The sequence below is a fragment of the Malaclemys terrapin genome, chromosome 2 (genome assembly GCF_027887155.1).
Source record: "Malaclemys terrapin pileata isolate rMalTer1 chromosome 2, rMalTer1.hap1, whole genome shotgun sequence".
In the NCBI taxonomy this organism is placed as follows: domain Eukaryota; kingdom Metazoa; phylum Chordata; order Testudines; family Emydidae; genus Malaclemys; species Malaclemys terrapin.
In genome coordinates this window covers 271,413,274-271,433,674 of record NC_071506.1, presented here as the reverse complement: position 1 = coordinate 271,433,674, position 20,401 = coordinate 271,413,274, and the positions used below count along the sequence as shown (strand labels likewise).

Sequence of the window (20,401 nt, the reverse complement as noted above, 5' to 3'; positions counted from 1 at the left end):
TGGATAGTTCTCTGAAAACATCCACTCAGTCAACAAAGAGAACAATTGATTGCCATCCTCTTTATAACAGCCCTTACCATATATGAAGATTATCAGGTCCCCCTTCAGTGGTCTTTTCTCCAAACTAAACATATTCAATTTTTTTAAACTTTCCTCATAGGTCAGGTTCTCTCCACCAGATTTTCTTCAATTTGTCCATATCTGTATTAAAGTGTAGCACCCAAAATGGGACACACTACTCCATCTGAGGCCTCACCAGTGGTGAGTAAAGCAGAACAATTGCCTCTTGTGTCTTACATACAACACTCCTATTAATACACCCTAGAATGATATCAGCCTTTTTCACAACTGCATCAAATTGTTGGCTCATATTCAATTTTGGGTCCACTGTCACCCACAGATCCTTTTCAGCAGTCTACTGCCAGCTAGCTACTCCACATTTTGCAGCTGTCCATTTGATTTTTGCTTCCTAGTTAGTACTTTGCCCTTGTCTTTACTGAATTTCATCTTGTTGCGTTCACACAAATTCTCCAGTTTATCAAGGTCCTTTTTAATTCTAATCCTGCCTTCCAAAGTGTTTGCAACCTCTCCCAGCTTGGTGTCATCCACAAATTGTACAAGTATACTCTGAAGTCCATTATCCAAGTCATTCTTAATAATACTGAGCACTATCAGACTGAGGACTGACCCCCACCGGATCCCACTAGATATGTCCTCCTAGTGTGCCAGTGAATCATTGATCATTATAACTAACCACATTATAGTCATTTCATCTAGGCCACATTTCCCTAGTTTGCGTATGACAATGCCCTGTGGCACTGTCTCAAAGCTTTACTAAAATCAAGATAAATCGCAGCTACTGCTTCCCCCCATCCACTAGGTCGGTAACCTTGTCAAAGAAGGAAATTTGGCATGATTTGCTCTTGACAATCCATGTTGACTATTAGTTATCTTATTATCCTGTGGAGGCTTACAAACTGATTGTTTAATGATTTGTTCTAGTACCTTTCCAGGTATCTAAGTCAGGCTGACTGGTGTGTAATTCTACGGGTCCTCTTTGTTACCCTTTTAAAATACAGGATCTGTGTACACTCTTCTCCAGTCCACCGCAACCTCACCCACCCTCCATGAGTTCTCAAAGATAAAGGCCAATGATTCTGAGATTGCTTCAGCTAGTCCCTTCTGTATTCTAGACAGAATTTTGTCAGGTCTTGCAGACTTGAATACATCTAAATATTGTTTAATCTGTTCTCTCTCTATTCTGGCTTGTGCTTCCCCCACTTGTTGTTAACATTAATTGTGTTGAGTATCTGGTCATAATTAACCTTTTAAGTGAAGACTGAAGCAATATAGGCATTACACACCTCAGTCTTCTTGATGTCCTCAATTAACAACTTCCCTTTCCTGCTAGGTAGTGTAATTCACACTTTCCTTTGTCTTTCTCTTGTTCCAAGTACACGTATAGAACCTCTTCTTGTTGTGTTATGTCCCTTGTTAGATGTACCTCATTTTGCACCCTAGTGTTTTGATTTCGTCCCTACATGCTTTGATTTTGAGCTACTCTTTTGTACTCATGTGCAGCAATTTGTTCATGTTTCCTCTTTTTGCAGAATTCCTTTTTGATTTTCAGGTCTTTAAAGTAGGGCTGGCTTTAGGCACCAGCAAAGCAAGCAGTTGCTTGGGGTGGCACATTTGCGGGGGTGCAAGAATCCAGCATGGGAGCTGAGAACCAACAGGGGGCCCTGGGAGCTGTAGTTCCTTGGTTAGCTCCCTGCCTATAGAGCCAGCCCTGGAGCAGGGAAAGAACTACATTTCCCAGCATTCCCTCGGCCACTAGTAACAGGAAAGGGAGGGGGAAGGAGTATGGAACTGAAACCTGCAGCTTGCTGTGAATGGTAGGGACAGAGCCAGCTCTAGTTTTTTTGCCACCCCCTCACCCCTGTGTTGCCCCAGCCCTGGACTCTCCCCTGCCCAGACCCTCTGCCACCCCAGCTCTGGCCCCCACCCGCACCTCCTGCCGCCCCAGCCCTGGGCTCTTCCCCCCCACCCGGCACCCGCATATCCTGCCGCCCCAGCCCTGGGCTCTTCCCCCCCACCCGGCACCCGCATATCCTGCCGCCCCAGCCCTGGACTCTTCCTCCCCCCCCACCCGCATATCCTGCCGCCCCAGCCCTGGGCTCTCCCCCAAAGAAAGAATTGGGTGGACTAAATGGACAGTGCACCTCTCTATCTGAAGCCTAGCAAGGGAGGTACGTGGATCCCACTAGAATTTAAAATTAAAAGTAAGGGAGGGGAGGCTCTACTAAGCTGGGCAGCTTTAGATACAGTACCAGGCATGTAGGAGGATTTCCCCTTCTGAGCCATGGAAGCAGAAATTGACTTTTCTTTTCCAGATTTAGCTAATATTCAGAAAGGGAATCTAGCACCTGCCTTCCAGATTCGAACACCCTCAAAATTCAGGAGCGCTCAAGCTCAATTTGGGCAGCTGTTACTTCATTTCTCCCAAATCAAATATACTGATCCACTGTAACTTGCTGTAGAAAAAGTAGAATAAATTAAGCAAGAAATGCTTCCCAATGGTTATTAGGACTGGAATTGCTATTTTCAACAGCCATTTTTTTTTTTTAAGTTTTAGTTTTATTTGTTTAAAAGGAAGACAGTGATAGTGCATTGGCAAATTCCCCATAGAAACAAAGACTGGAACAAAAGAATAATAAAGGCACCTCAACTTTTCCTCATTTATGTAGGACAGTCTTATAATATGCATCCAGATATCCTCCAATCACACAAGCTGAAAATTGTTCCACTTTACTGCAGTTCTGTAACCATATGGGAACCAATCCTGCCTGTGTTCTGTGCACATCCAAAATTCCTGCTAAATGACCCGCTCTGGGAGCGAGTTACCAGTGACCCAGGGCTGGGGTGGCAGGAGGATGCAGTTGGGGGGGGGGGGAGGGGGAGAGCCCAGGGCTGGGGTGGGAGGCAGCAAAAAACCTAGAGCTGGCCCTGCTTTAAAGAGCTCCTGATGCAGCTATATTGGCCTCTTACTACCCTTTCTAGATGTGCATTACTGCTCTGCCAAGAGCATTCACTTAAAACTTTTTTTTTTTTTTAAATCAGAAATTTGAAGGATGTGATCTGAGATTTTCACTTCTCTGCTAACTATGCCTACTAACACACTATGGCTCTCACTCCTCATTGCCTTGCATCTTGTCTAGTAATTGCTACCTGAATGAAGTGGGTGAACAGACCACCATTCTGCGTTAAGTATTTGGCACCCCTCTGCATTGGTGACTGCAAAGGATGCAAAGCAGTGGTGAATCAGGCCCTAGCTACGGCTATACAAGAGCTAGGTATTATTACCCAACCAGGAACAGACACTTTCCGTGAGGACCTTTACCCATGCTAAGCTAGCGCTTCAGTACGGAGAACATGCCCTACTGTTTTCTGGATTTCTCCTTGAATAAAAGCAGAAAAGGCAACTTGATGCAACCTCAGAGTGCAGAAAATGGGCCCAATTTTTCAAGGTGCCACTGAAATCCAGCATTCTGCAGAATTACACCCTGACAGAGCTCTAAGAATCTACCTATGTGATGTTCTTATCTCACATATTTTCTGGACACAGATAACCCTGAGTATTCCTCTAGATTTAGGAGGAGCAGGGTTTCTGTTAACTTCAGTAGGCAAATACTCTTGTTCCCAATCATCGGCTTTACTCAACCATCAGCATATTTATTAGGAACGGCCTCTGACTGCACAGTCTATTGATTAGACTCTCCATTAGAAAGAAGAGATCTGGACACAGGCAGTTAGCAGACATGCTAGCGCTACAGTCTTAATGCCTTGAGATTCTCAATTTGAGGAAGGGTTTGGATTCCACACTCCTACCAAGACCAAATGAATGACTCAAGTTCTTGAGGACAAGGAGCACATTTCTACAGATCTGACTTGATGGAGGGATTTCTCTTTCAGAACTAACCTTTTTAGAAACCCTGCAGATCTCAGGAGACATCACTCCAATGACTACTATTTAAGTTACAATTCAGACTTGATTCTAAATCTGTGTTATTAGGAGTCTTGCACACACAAATCATTGCTTCCAGACACAAAGCTATTATTTTGCTTTTCATTAAGGACACAAAATATGGATGATTTGAGAATTTTTGGCAATTTGGAGAGATGATTTAATGGCTGCCTGTACCCAGTGCTCCCTGATTTTCTGGGACCAGTGATACCAAGAGGACTGTCTGCATTTAATCCACGCCTAAGAATATCCAGGAAACATCTGCAAAGTGGAGTGACCCATCACATTTTAATCTAATGGTTTGTAGATTATATCTTAATCTGAAAATAGAGCAAAGGAGTTATTACATTTACAGGCCATTTAGAATATCAAGTTTGGTCATGGGCAAGGACAGGGAGAAGGTATTTTTTTTACATAATATGCCAAAACAATTAAAATATACCCATGATTGTACGATTCTTAACAAATAAAGGCACAGGGGAGTTGAAATGGACAGATATTTCTACTCATATTTGTTGGGCTTCCACTCTGAACACAGCACTGAGCCTTGCTGTGATATTCTGTTCCTTACGGGTACGGTTACTCATTCCCTCCCCGCTCCGGGGAATTTAACAGAAGTGTGTGTTCTGGAAGACAGAGTGATAAATTATACTGAGACTTTAGGATTTTGGTTACTAAGTCTCAGTATGACTCAACGAGTGGGCAGTGACAGATGCGTAATGCTTGTTACATGCACAGAAGCCAGGTTTGTACTTCGCAAGGCTTGGCTGATTTAATTTCTCATTTCTCTTAAATTTTTTAAAGGATGTTCATAATAAAAGGGATCAAGTGGAACTGGATAGCTGGAGCCGGTGGAAATGAGATATGGAGACTTTCATCTCTATGTTCCTGGCTCCAATCCAGCCCAAATCTTGGTGCCTGAAAATCATTAACACCATATAATGACTATTCAGTGCCCTCTGTGAAATTAACTTGGTGGCCTTAGGACAGTTCCTAGAGGATAAGCATTCGCATCAGAAAATCCTCACCACAACTGCCTTTCTGGGCATCCTAAGCAAATAGGCAAAGGATGAATTGGCCATGGAAACTGAAGCTAGCTATGCACTGCCACACCCATTCCTGTACCATGCACAGCCTGGGTGCCTACTGCTTTTCTTGGTTAGATCTTTGATAATACTGAGCCCCTCCCGTCTCCGGAGTTTGTAGTACTGGTGGAACCTGACTGAAAATACAAACCACATTAGAACAGAAATGCCAAGATATTTCCCAGAGAACGGTTGCCCAAAATAGTTTGTGGAGCGGTATGGGGCCTCATGCTGGTAACCCTGTAAGTCTCGGCACACCCCAGAGGAAAAGGATCACTTCCAAATCACTAACATCTTGCTCTTCTTGAGACTGATCCTGACAGGTGCTGAGCACCAGCAACTTACACTGAATTCACTCCTCGGGATCAGGCCACATATGAATTGCATCAACAGAAAGCCCTATAGAGATTTGTGGGATTTTTTTAATATCTCAGGCATATGGATTCTTTATACCCATACCTCCAGTCTTTACGGGAACACCCCAGCTCTATCTTCTGAGTCACCTGGTTAACCACCTTGTAAAGAAACCAGCAGCAACAGCCATACTAAACACTTCCATGGAAGGGTTGGGAAAGAACCAGGCAATAGATTCTGAAGACTGGTTGGGCATATTCTGAAGCACGAGCTCAGAGGTGGGGCTGTGTGTAGCATGTTCCACTCTGTACCGACCGCCATTTATTTATATGTTTTAAGTTAACCGGCAAAAAAATGCCCAGAGTCCTTGAGACAATATGGAAATTGTATGAATAATGTTGCCCTATTCCTAAAGGTCAACAGTTAATAGAACATCACTTGTGGCTCTCTGACAGGATATGAGAAAGAACCCCAAGCATGTGACAGCCTGTTTATTGGTTCTTTCACAATAAGAATCGTACAATGCTATGACTGTTGTCAGAGTATAGATTATTATGGCAGATGGACAACCCAGCTAAAGCATAAATTAAAAAGAGATAGAGCGCACAAGAGAGAAAGAACACAAAACGGTGAATATTCCTCTTCCCCCTGGGCCTTCCCACACAGCTGTGATGCACCACTCACCACTCCAGATCAGACTCCTGCACTTGCTCTACTGGGGGTGGAACTTGGCCGTCACTCACAAGCTGCAACTTGTACAAGCAGTAGCCGGCGTACTGACCAGCAGAGGCAAGTAGCAACACATCACACCATTGCTGCATTATCTACTATTTCCAGCCTCAATGTAAAGTCCTATTTCTGATCTTCAGAGTCCTTTCTGTGCGGTAGGACTATATTAGATTGCTTATCCATCCAGAACCGAGCTATCAGTATTATTGTTATCTACTACTCCTGGGGGAATTCTGTGCCACTGCGCAATGCAGAATTTTGTAGAAATTAATGTTGTGCCCACAGAATTTCCTTTTTTCTCCCCACAGAAATGGGCTGCAGAGATATTAGCTGCCACTAAGGGCCGCTGGACCCGGCACAGCCCAGCTCACAAACAGAAGACAAGCCTGGGGGAGGGAACAGGAGAGTTCCCAGCACTCCCTGAATGAAGAAGGCAGCAGAGCGCACCAGAAACTCCATGCAAGCCTGGGACCGAGCATCAGGCTATTTCTCCCTCTGGATCCCTGGGCTCTGGGTGATAGAGGGTGTGAATGTCTGGGAGCTGGGGCCCACAGCTGGGCTCTGGGGGAAATAGGGAGGGGAGACTGTCTGGGCTGGGAGGAGCCATGGCTGGGCTCTGGGAGGGCGGGGGAGGGAGTGTCTGGCCCCTCGGTTGGGCTCTGGGTGGGACAGTGAACAGAGAAACAGGAACTGGGCTGTCATAGGGGTTTCTTTAACTCTCTACTCCTGGGGGAATTTTTGTGTGCGTCTGTATTGTTACAGACATACTTGCTGACAAGTATTTTGAAATAAAATTACCAAAATAATTGAAACTGGCATGATTATATAGTGTTATAATGACAAATACAATTTGCAAATTTTTGCAGAATTTAAAAATATTGTGTGAAGAATTTTTAATTTTTTGGCACAGAATCCCCCCAGAAGTAATCTATTGGAACCATGACCACAGGTATGCTGGGGCCTTCATATTATTGGATAGACAGGCACACTTAGGCACAAAGCATTCTGAACTACAAGACACCATCTATGGGACTCCTTAGCAAAAGAGATCAAACTAAGCCCAAACCCAACCCTGTTCAATGCAGCCCCCCTTTGTGATAAGGCCCCTCCAACAGAACATCTCTCTCAAGACCCTACCCAAAATAGGAAGGCTGGGCATCGGAAGAGGAGAAAAATGGAAGAAAAAAATGAAGAACTTCCAGAAAAGGAGAAGCAGTTACAAGCATGTTGAGGGATTTAAAAGGAAAACAAACAACACACATCTATAAGCAGAGAGAGATTGCGGGGATCTTGCCCTTCTAGGCATGCTCAGTGCTATCAGTAATTGCTGACCGTAATTTTGTGATGGGGTCTTAGAAATAGCTTATGTAGATTAGATAGATATTTTCAACAAAGTAGAGCTTCAGGAAATAGTTAAACAACAAAACTACCGGCAGCAAGAGATCATTAAAGTTGACAAAAGATAACTGTGTCCAAACATAGTGGAAACACTTGGGATACTATAGCGATGGGTGCCAATATAAAGAAGCAACAGAGCCTCCCTTGCATCTGAAGAAGTGAGGTTCTTACCCACGAAAGCTTATGCTCCCAATACTTCTGTTAGTCTCAAAGGTGCCACAGGACCCTCTGTTGCTTTTTACGGATTCAGACTAACACGGCTACCCCTCTGAATATAAAGAAGATATAACAGGGAGTTTAGAGAGGGAGTTCTCCAAGTGAAGGAGAAGCAAATACGGGACCCTTGAGGTAAGTGGCTGTCTGTAGTGTGTGTTTGTGTTTGGGGGTTACTTGCTGTGTGCTGAGCTTGTGTCTGTCTGAAGGACCGTGTGCTGTGGCCGGCAGTTGGAAGCTGTGAGCTTCTAAACAAGGTTTGAAATCTAGAAGCCTCTGTTCATTGGCTGAGCCTTAGTCAGGAGGCGGGGCTATCAGGGAGGCCAGGGCTTTATAAAGCAGTGAGTCAATGACCAGGGGCCAGTAACAGGGAGTTTCGAGAGGGAGTTTGGAAGGGGAGTGGGAAGGGGGCGAGGTACACTTGCTATTCTTTAAAACTTTTAAACTAAACTATAATCAAAACTTCTTGATTTAAACAAAAACCTATCATTAACCTAGGTAGCTGTAGGAGAGAATGCAGGCAGAAGCCCAGCAGCAGAGTGGGGGCTATCCTGTTTATTGTGCTCAGTGTAGCATGTATGATTATCTGCCCTGTGGGCGGGTGGCGTATCTGTGCAAGGAGCTCCTGGCCCTCAGAGACCGCGTACGGGCTTTGGAGGCCAGGGTGGCGGAACCGGAGGAGCTAAGGGAGGCAGAGAGGTATGTTGATGAGGGTTTCCGGGACACTGTACATTTGTCCCACCACCTGCGCTGTTAAGGAGGATAAAAGGCTCAGGGAAGGAAAGCAGTCAATGGGAGCAGAGGGAAACCTTCCCATAGTTGGGACCCTCCTTCCAGATGATGTTGGGGGTATCCTCTCGCACTGAGGTTACCTCTCTGGGGGAGGAAACTCCAGTCATTAGGAAAGGGCAGGTGTTAGTAATGGGAGATTTGATCATTAGAAACAGATAGCTGGGTTTGTGATGACCGGGAGAACCGTATGGTGACTTGCCTGCCTGGTGCAAAGGTTGCGGATCTCTCGAGGCATCTAGATAGACTTATGTGTAGTGCTGGGGAGGAGCCGGTGATCGTGGTACATGTAGGTACCAATGACATAGGGCAGGGTAGGAGAGACGTCCTGGAGGCCAAATTTAGGCTGCTAGGAGAGACTGAAATCCAGGACCTCTATGGTGGCATTCTCAGAAATACTTCCAGTTCCACATGCAGGGCCAGGTAGACAGGCAGAGCTTCAGAGACTCAATGCGTAGATGAGACGATGGTGCAGGGAGGAGGGGGGTTAGATTTATTAGGAACTGAGGAAACTTTTGGGATAGGGGGAGCCTATACAGGAAGGATGGGCTCCACCTAAACCAAAGTGGATCCAGACTGCTGGCACTTAACATTAAAAAGGTTGCGGAGCAGTTTTTAAACTAAGAGATGGGGAAAAGCCGATTGCTGCAGAGGAGCACGTGGCTCGGACAGAGACTTCTCTTAGAGGAGAGTCTATTGATAGAGATCTCTAGGTTTTAGTCAGGAGGAGAGGATGGAAGAGGATAAAGTATGGGCCAGATCAGATGAGAAACATTCATATAAAAAAGAATCTGACGCATCAGAAAAGAGCAGACGAATAAACACTGACAAGTTTTTAAAGTGCTTGTCCACAAATGCTAGAAGTCTAAATAATAAGATGGGTGAACTAGAGTGCCTCGTGTTGAAGGAGGATATTGATATAATTGGCATCACAGAAACCTGGTGGAGTGAGGACAATCAATGGGACACAATGATTCCGAGATACAAAATATATCGGAAGGACAGAACAGGTTGTGCGGCAGGGAGTGGCATTATATGTGAAAGAAAATATAGACTCAAATGAAGTAAAAATCTTAAATTAATCCACATGTTATATGGAATCTCTATGGATAGTAATTCCATGCTCTAATAAGAATATAACAGTAGGGATCTATTATCGCCCACCTGACCAGGACAGTGATAGTGACAATGAAATGTTAAGGGAGATTAGGGAGGCTATCAAAATGAAGAACTCAATAACAGTGGGGTATTAAATTATCCCCATATTGACTGGGTATGTTACCTCAGGACAAAATGCAGAGACTGCTTCTTGGAGCAGCTGACGTAGGAACCCACAAGGGGAGAGGCAATTCTTGATTTAGGCCTGAGTGGAGCACAGGATCTGCTCCAAGAAGTAACTATAACAGGACTGCTTAGAAATAATGACCACAATATAACAACATTTAACATTCCTGTGGTGGGAAGAACACCTCAACAGCCCAACACTGTGGCATTTAATTTCAGAAAGGGGAAGTATACAAAAATGAGGAGGTTAATTAAACAGAAATTAAAAGGTACAGAGACTAGAGTGAAATTCCTGCAAGCTGCATGGACACTTTTCAAAGACACCATAATAGAGGCCCAACTTAAATGTATACCCCAAATTAAAAAACACAGTAAAAGAACTAAAAAAGAGCCACTGTGGTTTAACAACCATGTAAAAGAAGCAGTGAGAGATTAAAAAGGCATCTTTTTAAAAGTGGAAGTCGAATCCTAGTGAGGTAAATAGAAAGGAGCATAAACACTGCCGAAATGTAAAAATGTAATAAGAAATGCCAAAAAGGAGTTTGAAGAACAGCTAGCCAAAAACTCAAAAGATAATAACAAAATGTTTTTTAAGTACATCAGAAGCAGGAAGCCTGCTAAATAACCAGTGGGACCCCTGGACGATCGAGATACAAAAGGAGCACTTAAAGACGATAAAGTCATTGTGGAGAAACTAAATGAATTCTGTGCTTCAGTCTTCACGGCTGAGGATGTTAGGGAGATTCCCAAACCGGAGCCGGCTTTTGTAGGTGACAAATCTGAGGAATTGTCACAGATTGAAGTGTCACTAGAGGTGGCTTTGGAATTAATTGATAAACTTAACAGTAACAAGTCACCGGGACCAGATGGCATTCACCCAAGAGTTCCGAAAGAACTCAAATGTGAAATTGCAGAACTATTAACTAGGGTTTGTAACCTGTCCTTTAAATCGGCTTCTGTACCCAATGACTGGAAGATAGCTAATGTAATGCCAATATTTAAAAAGGGCTCTAGAGGTGATCCCGGCAATTACAGACCGGTAAGTCTAACATCAGTACCAGGCAAATTAGTTGAAACAATAGTAAAGAATAAAATTGTCAGACACATAGAAGAACATAACTTGTTGGGCAAAAGTCAACATGGTTTCTGTGAAGGGAAATCATGTCTTACTAATCTTTTAAAGTTCTATGAAAGGGTCAACAAATATGTGGACAAGGGGATCCAGTGGACATAGTGTACTTAGATTTCCAGAAAGCCTTTGACAAGGTCCCTCACCAAAGGCTCTTACGTAAATTAAGTTGTCATGGGATAAGAGGGAAGATGCTTTCATGGATTGAGAACTGGTTAAAAAGACATGGAACAAACGGTAGGAATAAATGGTAAATTTTCAGAATGGAGAGGGGTAACTAGTGGTGTTCCCCAAGGGTCAGTCCTAGGACCAATCCTATTAAATTTATTCATAAATGATCTGGAGAAAGGGGTAAACAGTGAAGTGGCAAAGTTTGCAGACGATACTAAACTGCTCAAGATAGTTAAGACCAAAGCAGACTGTGAAAAACTTCAAAAAGATCTCACAAAACTAAGTGATTGGGCAACAAAATGGAAAATGAAATTTAATGTGGATAAATGTAAAGTAATGCACATTGGAAAAAATAACCCCAACTATACATACAATATAATGGGGGCTAATTTAGCTACAACTAATCAAGAAAGATCTTGGAGTCATCGTAGATAGTTCTCTGAAGACGTCCATGCAGTGTGCAGCGGCGGTCAAAAAAGCAAACAAGATGTTAGGAATCATTAAAAAAGGGATAGAGAATAAGATGGAGTATATCTTATTGCCCTTATATAAATCCATGGTACACCCACATCTTGAATACTGTGTAAAGATGTGGTCTCCTCATCTCAAAAAGGGTATATTGGCATTAGAAAAGGTTCAGAGAAGGGCAACTAAAATGATTAGGGGTTTGGAACGGGTCCCATATGAGGAGAGATTGAAGAGGCTAGGACTTTTCAGCTTGGAAAAGAGGAGACTAAGGGGGGATATGTTAGAGGTATATAAAATCATGAGTGATGTGGAGAAAGTGAATAAGGAAAAGTTATTTACTTGTTCCCATAATATAAGAACTAGAGCCACCAAATGAAATTAATGGGCAGCAGATTTAAAACAAATAAAAGGAAGTTCTTCTTCACATAGCGCACAGTCAACCTGTGGAACTCCTTGCCTGTGGAGGTTGTGAAGGCTAGGACTATAACAGAGTTTAAAAGAGAACTAGATAAATTCATGGAGGTTAAGTTCATTAATGGCTATTAGCCAGGATGGGTAAGGAATGGTGTCCCTAACCTCTGTTTGTCAGAGGGTGGAGATGGATGGCAGGAGAGAGGTCACTTGATCACTGACTGTTAGGTTCACTCCCTCTGGGGCACCTGGCATTGCCCACTGTCAGCAGACAGGATGCTGGGCTGGATGGACCCTTGGTCTGATCCGGTATGGCGGTTCTTATGTTCTTAAGATAGGTTCTCTAGACAGGGTCACATCAGGAGTGCTTCAAAAGTATCTCAGTACTTTAGCTTCTATTTAAAGAAAAAAGGCTGTACTTTATACTTTGATTTCCTCATTCACTACGCAGCAAATCTTCTAGAGAAGTATTTCCTCAAGGAAAACGCTCCCCACTGATGTCAACAGGAGCTTTAACCAAGAAATTGCTATAGGAATTTATCGTCTGTGCGTGTCTGTGTGTCTGATGTACTGTTTTTCTAGCCCAGAGTGTTTAGGAAGACAAAAAGAACAAGAGTACTTGTGGCACCTTAGAGACTAAGACTAGAGTGTTTAGGAAGACAGCTGTTCGTTGACTGCTTTTTACATTCTTTTTAGTTAATTGCTATGAATAATCCTAATGATTAGGAGAGAGTTTGCTTACTGTAAAAAGGGGACATTAAAGTTTCTAGGTAGGAGACTAGACCCCTCTGATCAACTGGTCCCTTCATCTAATAGGGAAGAAGATGCATGGAAGTGACAGACAGACAGAAAGAAACAAACTAGGGAAGCTAAGGCCACACATGCTGTGGAAAGAAGATCAGAGTCAGATTACTAATGGAACCACCTGGGAAGGACCCTCTGCAGAATGATCATTTACCACCATACCTTTGTGCTGCATTGTTCCGTATCCTCCTTTTCCCACAGAACACAAACTCTTTGGGGCATGGAACTTGTTATCTGTTTGGCATAGCTCTGTGTACACTTACAGCACCAGACATATAATAATATACTACATATAGTGGTCTCTTGTCATGTCGCATGTAGAGTGATCTTGTTCTTCTGGTATCTGGGCCAAACAGACATGGAGCACTGCAAATTCCATTCTAGGTCCCAGTGAGGATGTCTTCTCTCACACTCTCTCTCACTCCTCTACTTCCCTCTGTATGTAATGGTGCTGTTTCTTGGAGCTGAAAAAACAACCTCAACAAATCAGGAAAAAGAAGCTCTAATCAGAGCATCTGCAGGGCATAGTAAAAGTTACAGCATTTGGCCTACATCTGCCTTAAAATCAGCTGACAAGACATCAAACCCTTCAAGCTGCACCTTTGTGAGACAAAACCACAGGCCACAAATCCTAACCTCCCAGGCTTTGATCCGACAGCAAATGAGAACTGATGTAACTAAACTCAGTTGTGGGGAGGGGATTAGGTATTTTTATTATTTTTTCGAGTTGATGGAGCCATCTAATAAAAATAAACAACATTAGCACCTTCCATCCTTCAGGAGCCCAAACCATTGTATAAACTTTATGCACAGCACATGATAGTTTTGAAATTAAAATAGTGGACTGGCACTCAGAGATCTGGGTTCAGTTCCCAGTTCCGCCACAGACTTCCCATTTGACCTTGGGTGGGTCACTTAATCTCTGCATCTCTTTACCGTCTGTAAAATAGGGATAATATTACTTCCTTTCGCTCATCCTTGTCTGTTTTCTTCATTTAGAATGTAAGCTCTTGACAAAATGGTCTATATGTTCGTACAATGGCTAACACAATGGGGCCCTGATATCTGCTGGGACCTCTAGGTGCTGATGTAATACACTATAATAAACAACAACAATAATAATGGAATCATTACACAACATTGCCCCATGGAAACGCAGCAGCCATTCTGCACCAGTAATGCTACTTATCACAGATCTTTTTTACGGAAACTTGAGGAATAATGCATCTGTTTGAAACAATAGAGGAATTTAAAATGTAAGAAGCTTAGTTGTTATCCCAGTTGGAATTTGGCCAGGACACCCAGTTAACACCCTGTACTCTTCTGTCAGATCTTTTCACACACGGGGTCATGGTCTCAGATCTAGGAAAAACATTCAAAGAATAGTATCTCTGACAACACTGTGCCTCCTAACATAGTCCCATGGCAATTGCTTAGAGCTGACTCAGATTCCTACTGTACACTGGGATCTGTTCTTTTCTTCAAGAGGTCTTAAAGACGGTGACAGCCCTGGAGCCAACACAAACACGTGACTAAAATATTAATCCATTCATAAAAACTTGTACCTAGAAGAACAATCAGCCAAATGGAGCAAGATGACAAGTGGGGTTATTCATCATCATGGGAGATATTAATCACCGTACTGGAATCTATGTAACAGGCATAGTTTGGAAATAATTAAATCAAACCTGTTATAATAGCAAGGAAGGGAATCAAATGGAAGGGTCCCAGGGCAGGTTTTCCCCTTGAATGAGGCACCTCAGCAGTCAGCATGGGCGGCACTGGAAGGGACAGTATGTCCTTAGCGGCCTGAAAGGCCGCCAGCCTGGGTGGCACTGCCACACGCTGAGTGCCTCTGCCACTTCCCGGGGTGGCGGGTGGGTCTTGGAGTGGGCTTGACCACTCAGTGGGAGTCGGAGCCTGGCCACTATCCAGAGCTGCCCCGTGCGGGTCTTTGCTCTCCGCCGGCTCTCTCCTTCTCTTTACAGGACGTAAAAGAACGTCCCCACTCCCGGCCTTTCGTTGTTTTTTAGCCCGTACTGGGGATGGGGATCGGCACCAGTCTGAGGTCAGTGACGGTGGCATGCTCTGCACCGAGGCCGCAGTGCTAGGAGCAGAGTCCGATCTCATCGGCTCCAAGGCTGGTGCAAGGGCCAACTCCATAAGGAGCACTCGGAGACGAATGTCACGCTCCTTTTTTGGTCCGCGGTCCGAAACTCTTACAAATGCAACACTTGTTGCGAACGTGGGTTTTCCCTAAACCAGGGGTCTCAAAGTTCCGGCCCACGGGCCATCTGCGGCCCAAGAATGTCCCCACTGCGCCCTATGGAAGAGAGACGCATGCAGCCATGCTGCCAGCTCTGTCTGCTGCAGGCGCCGCCCCCCGCAGCTCCCATTGGCTGGGGGACAGGGACAGAGATATCATCACTAGTCGCCAGGCAGAGTCAGCCATGGAGGCACTGTCACTTTTTTCCACAATTAATATAAACAAGTCAAAATACTGAACACAACTGTCCAATGCACACCTTGCTGCAACATTGAAGGTTGCAACTGCTCAGTCACTGAGGCCAAACATTAACAAACTGACAGAACTGGAGCGTTGCCAGGTGTCTGGCAAACTCTAAAAACTCTCTGGCAGCCAAAGAATTGTATAAAGTTTTATGACAGTTTTATTATTTCTAAGAAATTAGAAATAAAATATACAAGATAACCATTTTCTTTTCTGAACACGATCTTCAGTGACATTATTGGCCTGCTGGGAGGCTCTGAGGACTGGCACTGGCCCTAAGGTAAACTGAGTTTGAGACCCGTCCTCTAAATACTTCAGACAGCTTCTATGGAGATTACTGGCCATGGGTTTCTTACAACAGTCACAAGGTTTGAAGCCCAGGGACCGAGGCATTCCCTGTCCCTAGGCCAAGTCCCGTTTGGGACTGACAAACTATTACTAACTCTAACGCTAAGGGAACTATAAAACTACCAACGTTTTTAACAACTATACATAAAAAGTTCGCAACTAGACACAGTTGAGAGATGTAAGCTTGCCGAGGCAAGGACACGTTCCAGCACTGTCACTGGCAGTAAGAAGGAACTGAGGGAGCGGGAAGCCAGCAGTGCTCCTTATACCGCAGCATATGTGCACCACTCCAGAAAGCACCAAAGCCAGTCCCCTACAGATACCACTGAGGGGAAAACTTCTAGCACCAGTGCATGTGGCGAGCACACACACCTAAAATGGAATGGACATGAGCAAGCACTCGAAGAAGAACTTTGGTCTATCGGATCCTATTAATAATTCTTTAGATCAGAGCCAGTGGCCATAGTTTTCTGTCTGACAGTGAGGTGGTACTGTGACCCACCTGTTCACAGACATCTGCAAGTGGAGAGGCGCTGCTCCCTGCCACTAAAAATCTACAGAAGAACTAAATCAACAATAAAACCAAGACAAAAATAAGCATGACAGACTCCTCCCCTTCTGGGTTTCCTGCCTCCCTGTTGATCAAGTCAGCACCTGGAAAAACAAGGGCTTGGTCCCATGTCAATAGGGTCCATTTCATCCCCTTTTCAGTAATTTCTTCTTCCGATAGATGCTCCTGGTCCTTAACAACCACATTTCAGTCACTTAAGATCTTTCTGATCTCCCCTAGGTGCTCTTAGTTAGTCCAATCTCCACTTTGCAGCCATTCTTGGCTTTTCACCCCATCTGCGGCTGCAGCTGTCTGAAACTGAAATCAATTCTCCAAGGTCAGATATCCTATGTTCTCATGACCTGCCATGTACCTGAAAGCATGGCCTGAATCAGAAGCCAAAAGACGGTAATCCATAAGCAAAACATACAAATATTGCCTCCTTTACTCAAATAATTTCAAATACTTGTACACATGCACTCTAGTAACACTCAGGTATTAGACCTCTTTCAATTGTTACATTTTAGGCTGATTCTGGGAGATGACAGGCCTGAGCTTTAGGAGGCAATCAATACCTAAGAGGCCAATTGTTGGGTGTTCACCATTAAGTCTGGTGACATAAAAGAAAAACAGAAGGGAAACATATGCAGCAGAAATCAGAGTTGCCTACAGTGTGAATCATTATTAAGCCAAATTTTAGCAAATCTCAAATCGGAAAAAAACGAGTATCAACAAAATAAGATTTAAACGAAGGAACTTTCCAACAAATCAGGATTTTTGGTGGTTGTTAAGTAGCAACAGCCACTAACTGGGTAGCAGTTGCAGCTTCCCCTATACAAGCAGTTTGAGAAGACAGACACTGCAGGATGCAGAGACCAGATGGTTTTCAGAAGAAATTAAATACACACACCCCACAAAGATAATCTCTCTTTTCAAATCACTAAGAAAAGTTATGCAAGGAAAAAACCCACAAAATTGTTTGTACTAGATAAAAACATTTTGTTCAGCCTTGAAATATCTACTGGAATTAAATGCTCTAAAAAGAGAACATCAACTCTGCCAGTCGTGCATGCAAAAGAGACAAAACATGACAAAAACAAAATATGCGAGGACCATACCTTTCTCATACTGTCTTAAGTATGTCTGCTCCCAGCACAGTCTTGCAGTGCATTCATGCCTCCTTCTAAATGAATACAATCCCCATTCCCTTTATAACAAGTCTCTTACAAAACACAGATGATTCACACAAATTCTGACTTACAGCTCTGAAAAATCCTGCAGCGTGGCTTGAAATGTTCATAGAAGAACAGCATTAAAAACCTCTCCTAAAAGGCAACTGAATTAAAACAGTTCAGGCTCTGCTACTGATTCTGATGCTGCAACAGATGGGGAGCAGGGCTGGGTGTGTTCTTGATTCCCATCACAGCACAACAAGAGGACGGCAGAAACACTAGGTAACCCAGGATAATACAGGCAACAGTTTTATCTGCTGCTGCAGGGTGCGTGCCAAAAATGCTTCAGACACATTAGAAGATTCAATTACAAGAATACAGCAACCTGTCTTATTAACTCTAAAGGGGTTAAGGATGAGCAAATTACACAAATGGGTAAGGAAGTACTGAACAGCCTAGATGTCCAAATGTCATGGGCCACTTAATAAGTTTGGGGGTTCAGGAATTTTTTAATATGTAATTAAAATAACACGCTGGAGACCAGGATCCTGTTTTTGGTAACAGGAAGATTTAAGAAGGAGTCCGGTGGCACTTTAAGGTGCCACTGGATTCCTCGTTGTTTTTGTGGATACAGACTAACATGGCTACCCCTCTGATAGGAAGATTCAAATAACTTAGGTTGCACTACATTCTAATGTTTCAGGGGAGGCAGCGTAATCTAGTGGATAAAGTACAAGACTGGTAGTCATGGGACATGAGTTCTATTGCTAACTCTGTCACTGGTCCACTCTATGAGGATAGGAAAATCACATAACCTCGCTGTGCCTCTATTGCCTCCACTGTAATAAGAGGATAGTGACATTTACTCAATTTTGCAAGTTGCTTTGAAATCCCTGGATGAAGAGCGCTCTATAAATGAAGATAAATATATACGTCAGGTTGAAAATGCAGAGAATGTAATTAAACCCAAAAAATATATGCTGGCAAAATAATGCAAACTCCGAAAGTGGGAGCTGGAAAAAAATAGGAGTTTTGTTAGCACTTTCTTTCTGAATAAGAAGTCCATTGAAAAAAAATTTCTTTAGGATAGTTTAAATGTTCAGCTTTGCTCAGCGTCACCTACAATCCCAGAATGGACCCTATTACTAGGAAAAGGGGCACACCGAGAAACTCCAACATCAAGGGAAGGAAATTAAGTTTTCTTTTAGGATTAAAAAACAAACAAAAAACAAACAAAATAAACCATTTGGGGACTGGACTGCCACAGAGCTGGTTGGGCACCTCCTGCCGGTGGCTCACCAGACGAGCATAAGGGGATCCAGACACTGACCTCTCTGGGTCTCACCACGCTGCTGTACTGTTTCCTCCCTTCACCTCTGGCATATTTCCTGGGCACCGACTCTCAATCTGTTACCCCTTCATGAAAATGGAGCCCCACAGCTTAGGCCCCAGAACCAGTGCTAACCCTCAAGATACCCCAGTAGCTTAACCACACCCTCTCCTAGAACTCTACTCCTAGCGGTGAGCCTTCTGGTTACCCCTTCAAGGAGCCACGTGGTAAGTGTAGCACATAACACACTGACCCTTTGCACAGAAGTCACTATTGCTCTTTACTTAAGCACAAGAAATACAGAGAACGTACAGATCATATAGAAAACAACAAACATCCTGAATGCAGTGCCCCTCACTCTAGCTCAGTGGTTCTCAACTAGGGGTACGTGTACCCCTGGGGGTACGCAGAGATCTTTCAGGGGACATCAACTCATCTAGATATTTGTCTAGTTTTACAACAGACTACGTATGAAGCACCAGCAAAATCAGTACAAACTAAAACTTCATACAATTACTTTTTTATACTGCTCAATAAATTATACACTGAACAGTAAGTACAATATTTTTAATATTCCGATTGATTTATTTTATAGTTATATGGTAAAAATGAGAAAGTCAGCAATTTTTCAGCAGTAGTGACACTTTTGTATTTCTATGTCTGATGTTGTAAGCAAGGAGTTTTTAAGTGAGGTGAAACTTGGGGTATGCAAGACAAATCAGACTCCTGTACAGTAGTCTGGAAAGGTTGGGAACCACTGCTCTAGCTCACCCTTTCCTGAGGTGTTCTTGGAGAACCATCTATGCTCAGGTAGGCAGGGTTCCTCCAACTCATCAGACTCCTGCAGCAGTTTCCACCATCTTGAGCTGGTGCAAATGGCCAAAGACCCCGAAGAGATCACTGGGGCTGTCCAGCATCCTTTTATTGCAGTGAGTCACTTGTACACTTTCAGCACTGTTTTGTGCTGAAACACAGGAGTTTCTCCTCTGGCTCATTTACTCCGACTTTGGCCAATCCATTCCCTTCCTCCTGCTCAAACTTCCTGTCGCGCTCTGTGGATGTTCCCCATGTGAGTCCTTTTACAACCTTTTTTTGGGGGGGATCACCCGTCTCTTTGTCCTGCTTTGATAACTCTCTACGGCTCTCCACTTCCCTTCAGAGAGGAGGAGACGGTATCTTCTCCAAGCTCAAGCAAACCTCTTGTCCTAAAAAGCTTTATCCTGAACAGGTGGTCACTGAGTTCTCACAATGCACCATTGTCCCCGGTCTGGCAGGGACATTACAGCACCTTGCCAGCCCATGGCAAACACACACAGAGAGTATTATTCATGACAACAGCAATTTTGATAGCAACAGTTCATAATATCAACCAGAATTCAGAAGTTGTACAGACTGATTTCCCAAATCTCACAGACATCTCAGAATACAAAGCTTGTCAACTCTACATCACTAAAAGTTGGCTGGTCTGTGATGTGAGTGAAATAAATTTAATGGTCTCATTCCAGTTTCTACTGAGCAAACGTTCAATGGCAAAAACACCAGCACAACTGGCACCTATGCTGCCAGTCTCAAAGAGGCCAAAGACCAAGGGTGAAATCCTGGCCCCATTGAAGTCAATAGCAAAACTCCTGAG

The 20,401-nt window shown here is 43.7% G+C and overlaps 1 protein-coding gene across 4 annotated transcripts in view; it reads right to left on the bottom strand.

The window, feature by feature from the left end:
• Nucleotides 1-20,401, bottom strand: part of PRKAG2 (protein kinase AMP-activated non-catalytic subunit gamma 2) — a 398,056-nt gene that overhangs the window by 300,290 nt on the left and 77,365 nt on the right. Inside the window, exon 1 of one of the 4 annotated variants that reach the window (XM_054021186.1) lies at nucleotides 17,528-17,596. The exons of 1 other annotated variant lie outside the window; for it this stretch is intronic. In XM_054021186.1, the coding sequence (XP_053877161.1) occupies nucleotides 17,528-17,566 (39 nt within the window). In that variant the 5' untranslated portion in view covers nucleotides 17,567-17,596. Of the gene's footprint in view, nucleotides 1-13,021; nucleotides 13,064-17,384; nucleotides 17,409-17,527; nucleotides 17,597-20,401 lie in introns of those variants that run through there. 2 more of the 4 variants (XM_054021187.1, XM_054021188.1) reach the window with 2 other exon arrangements.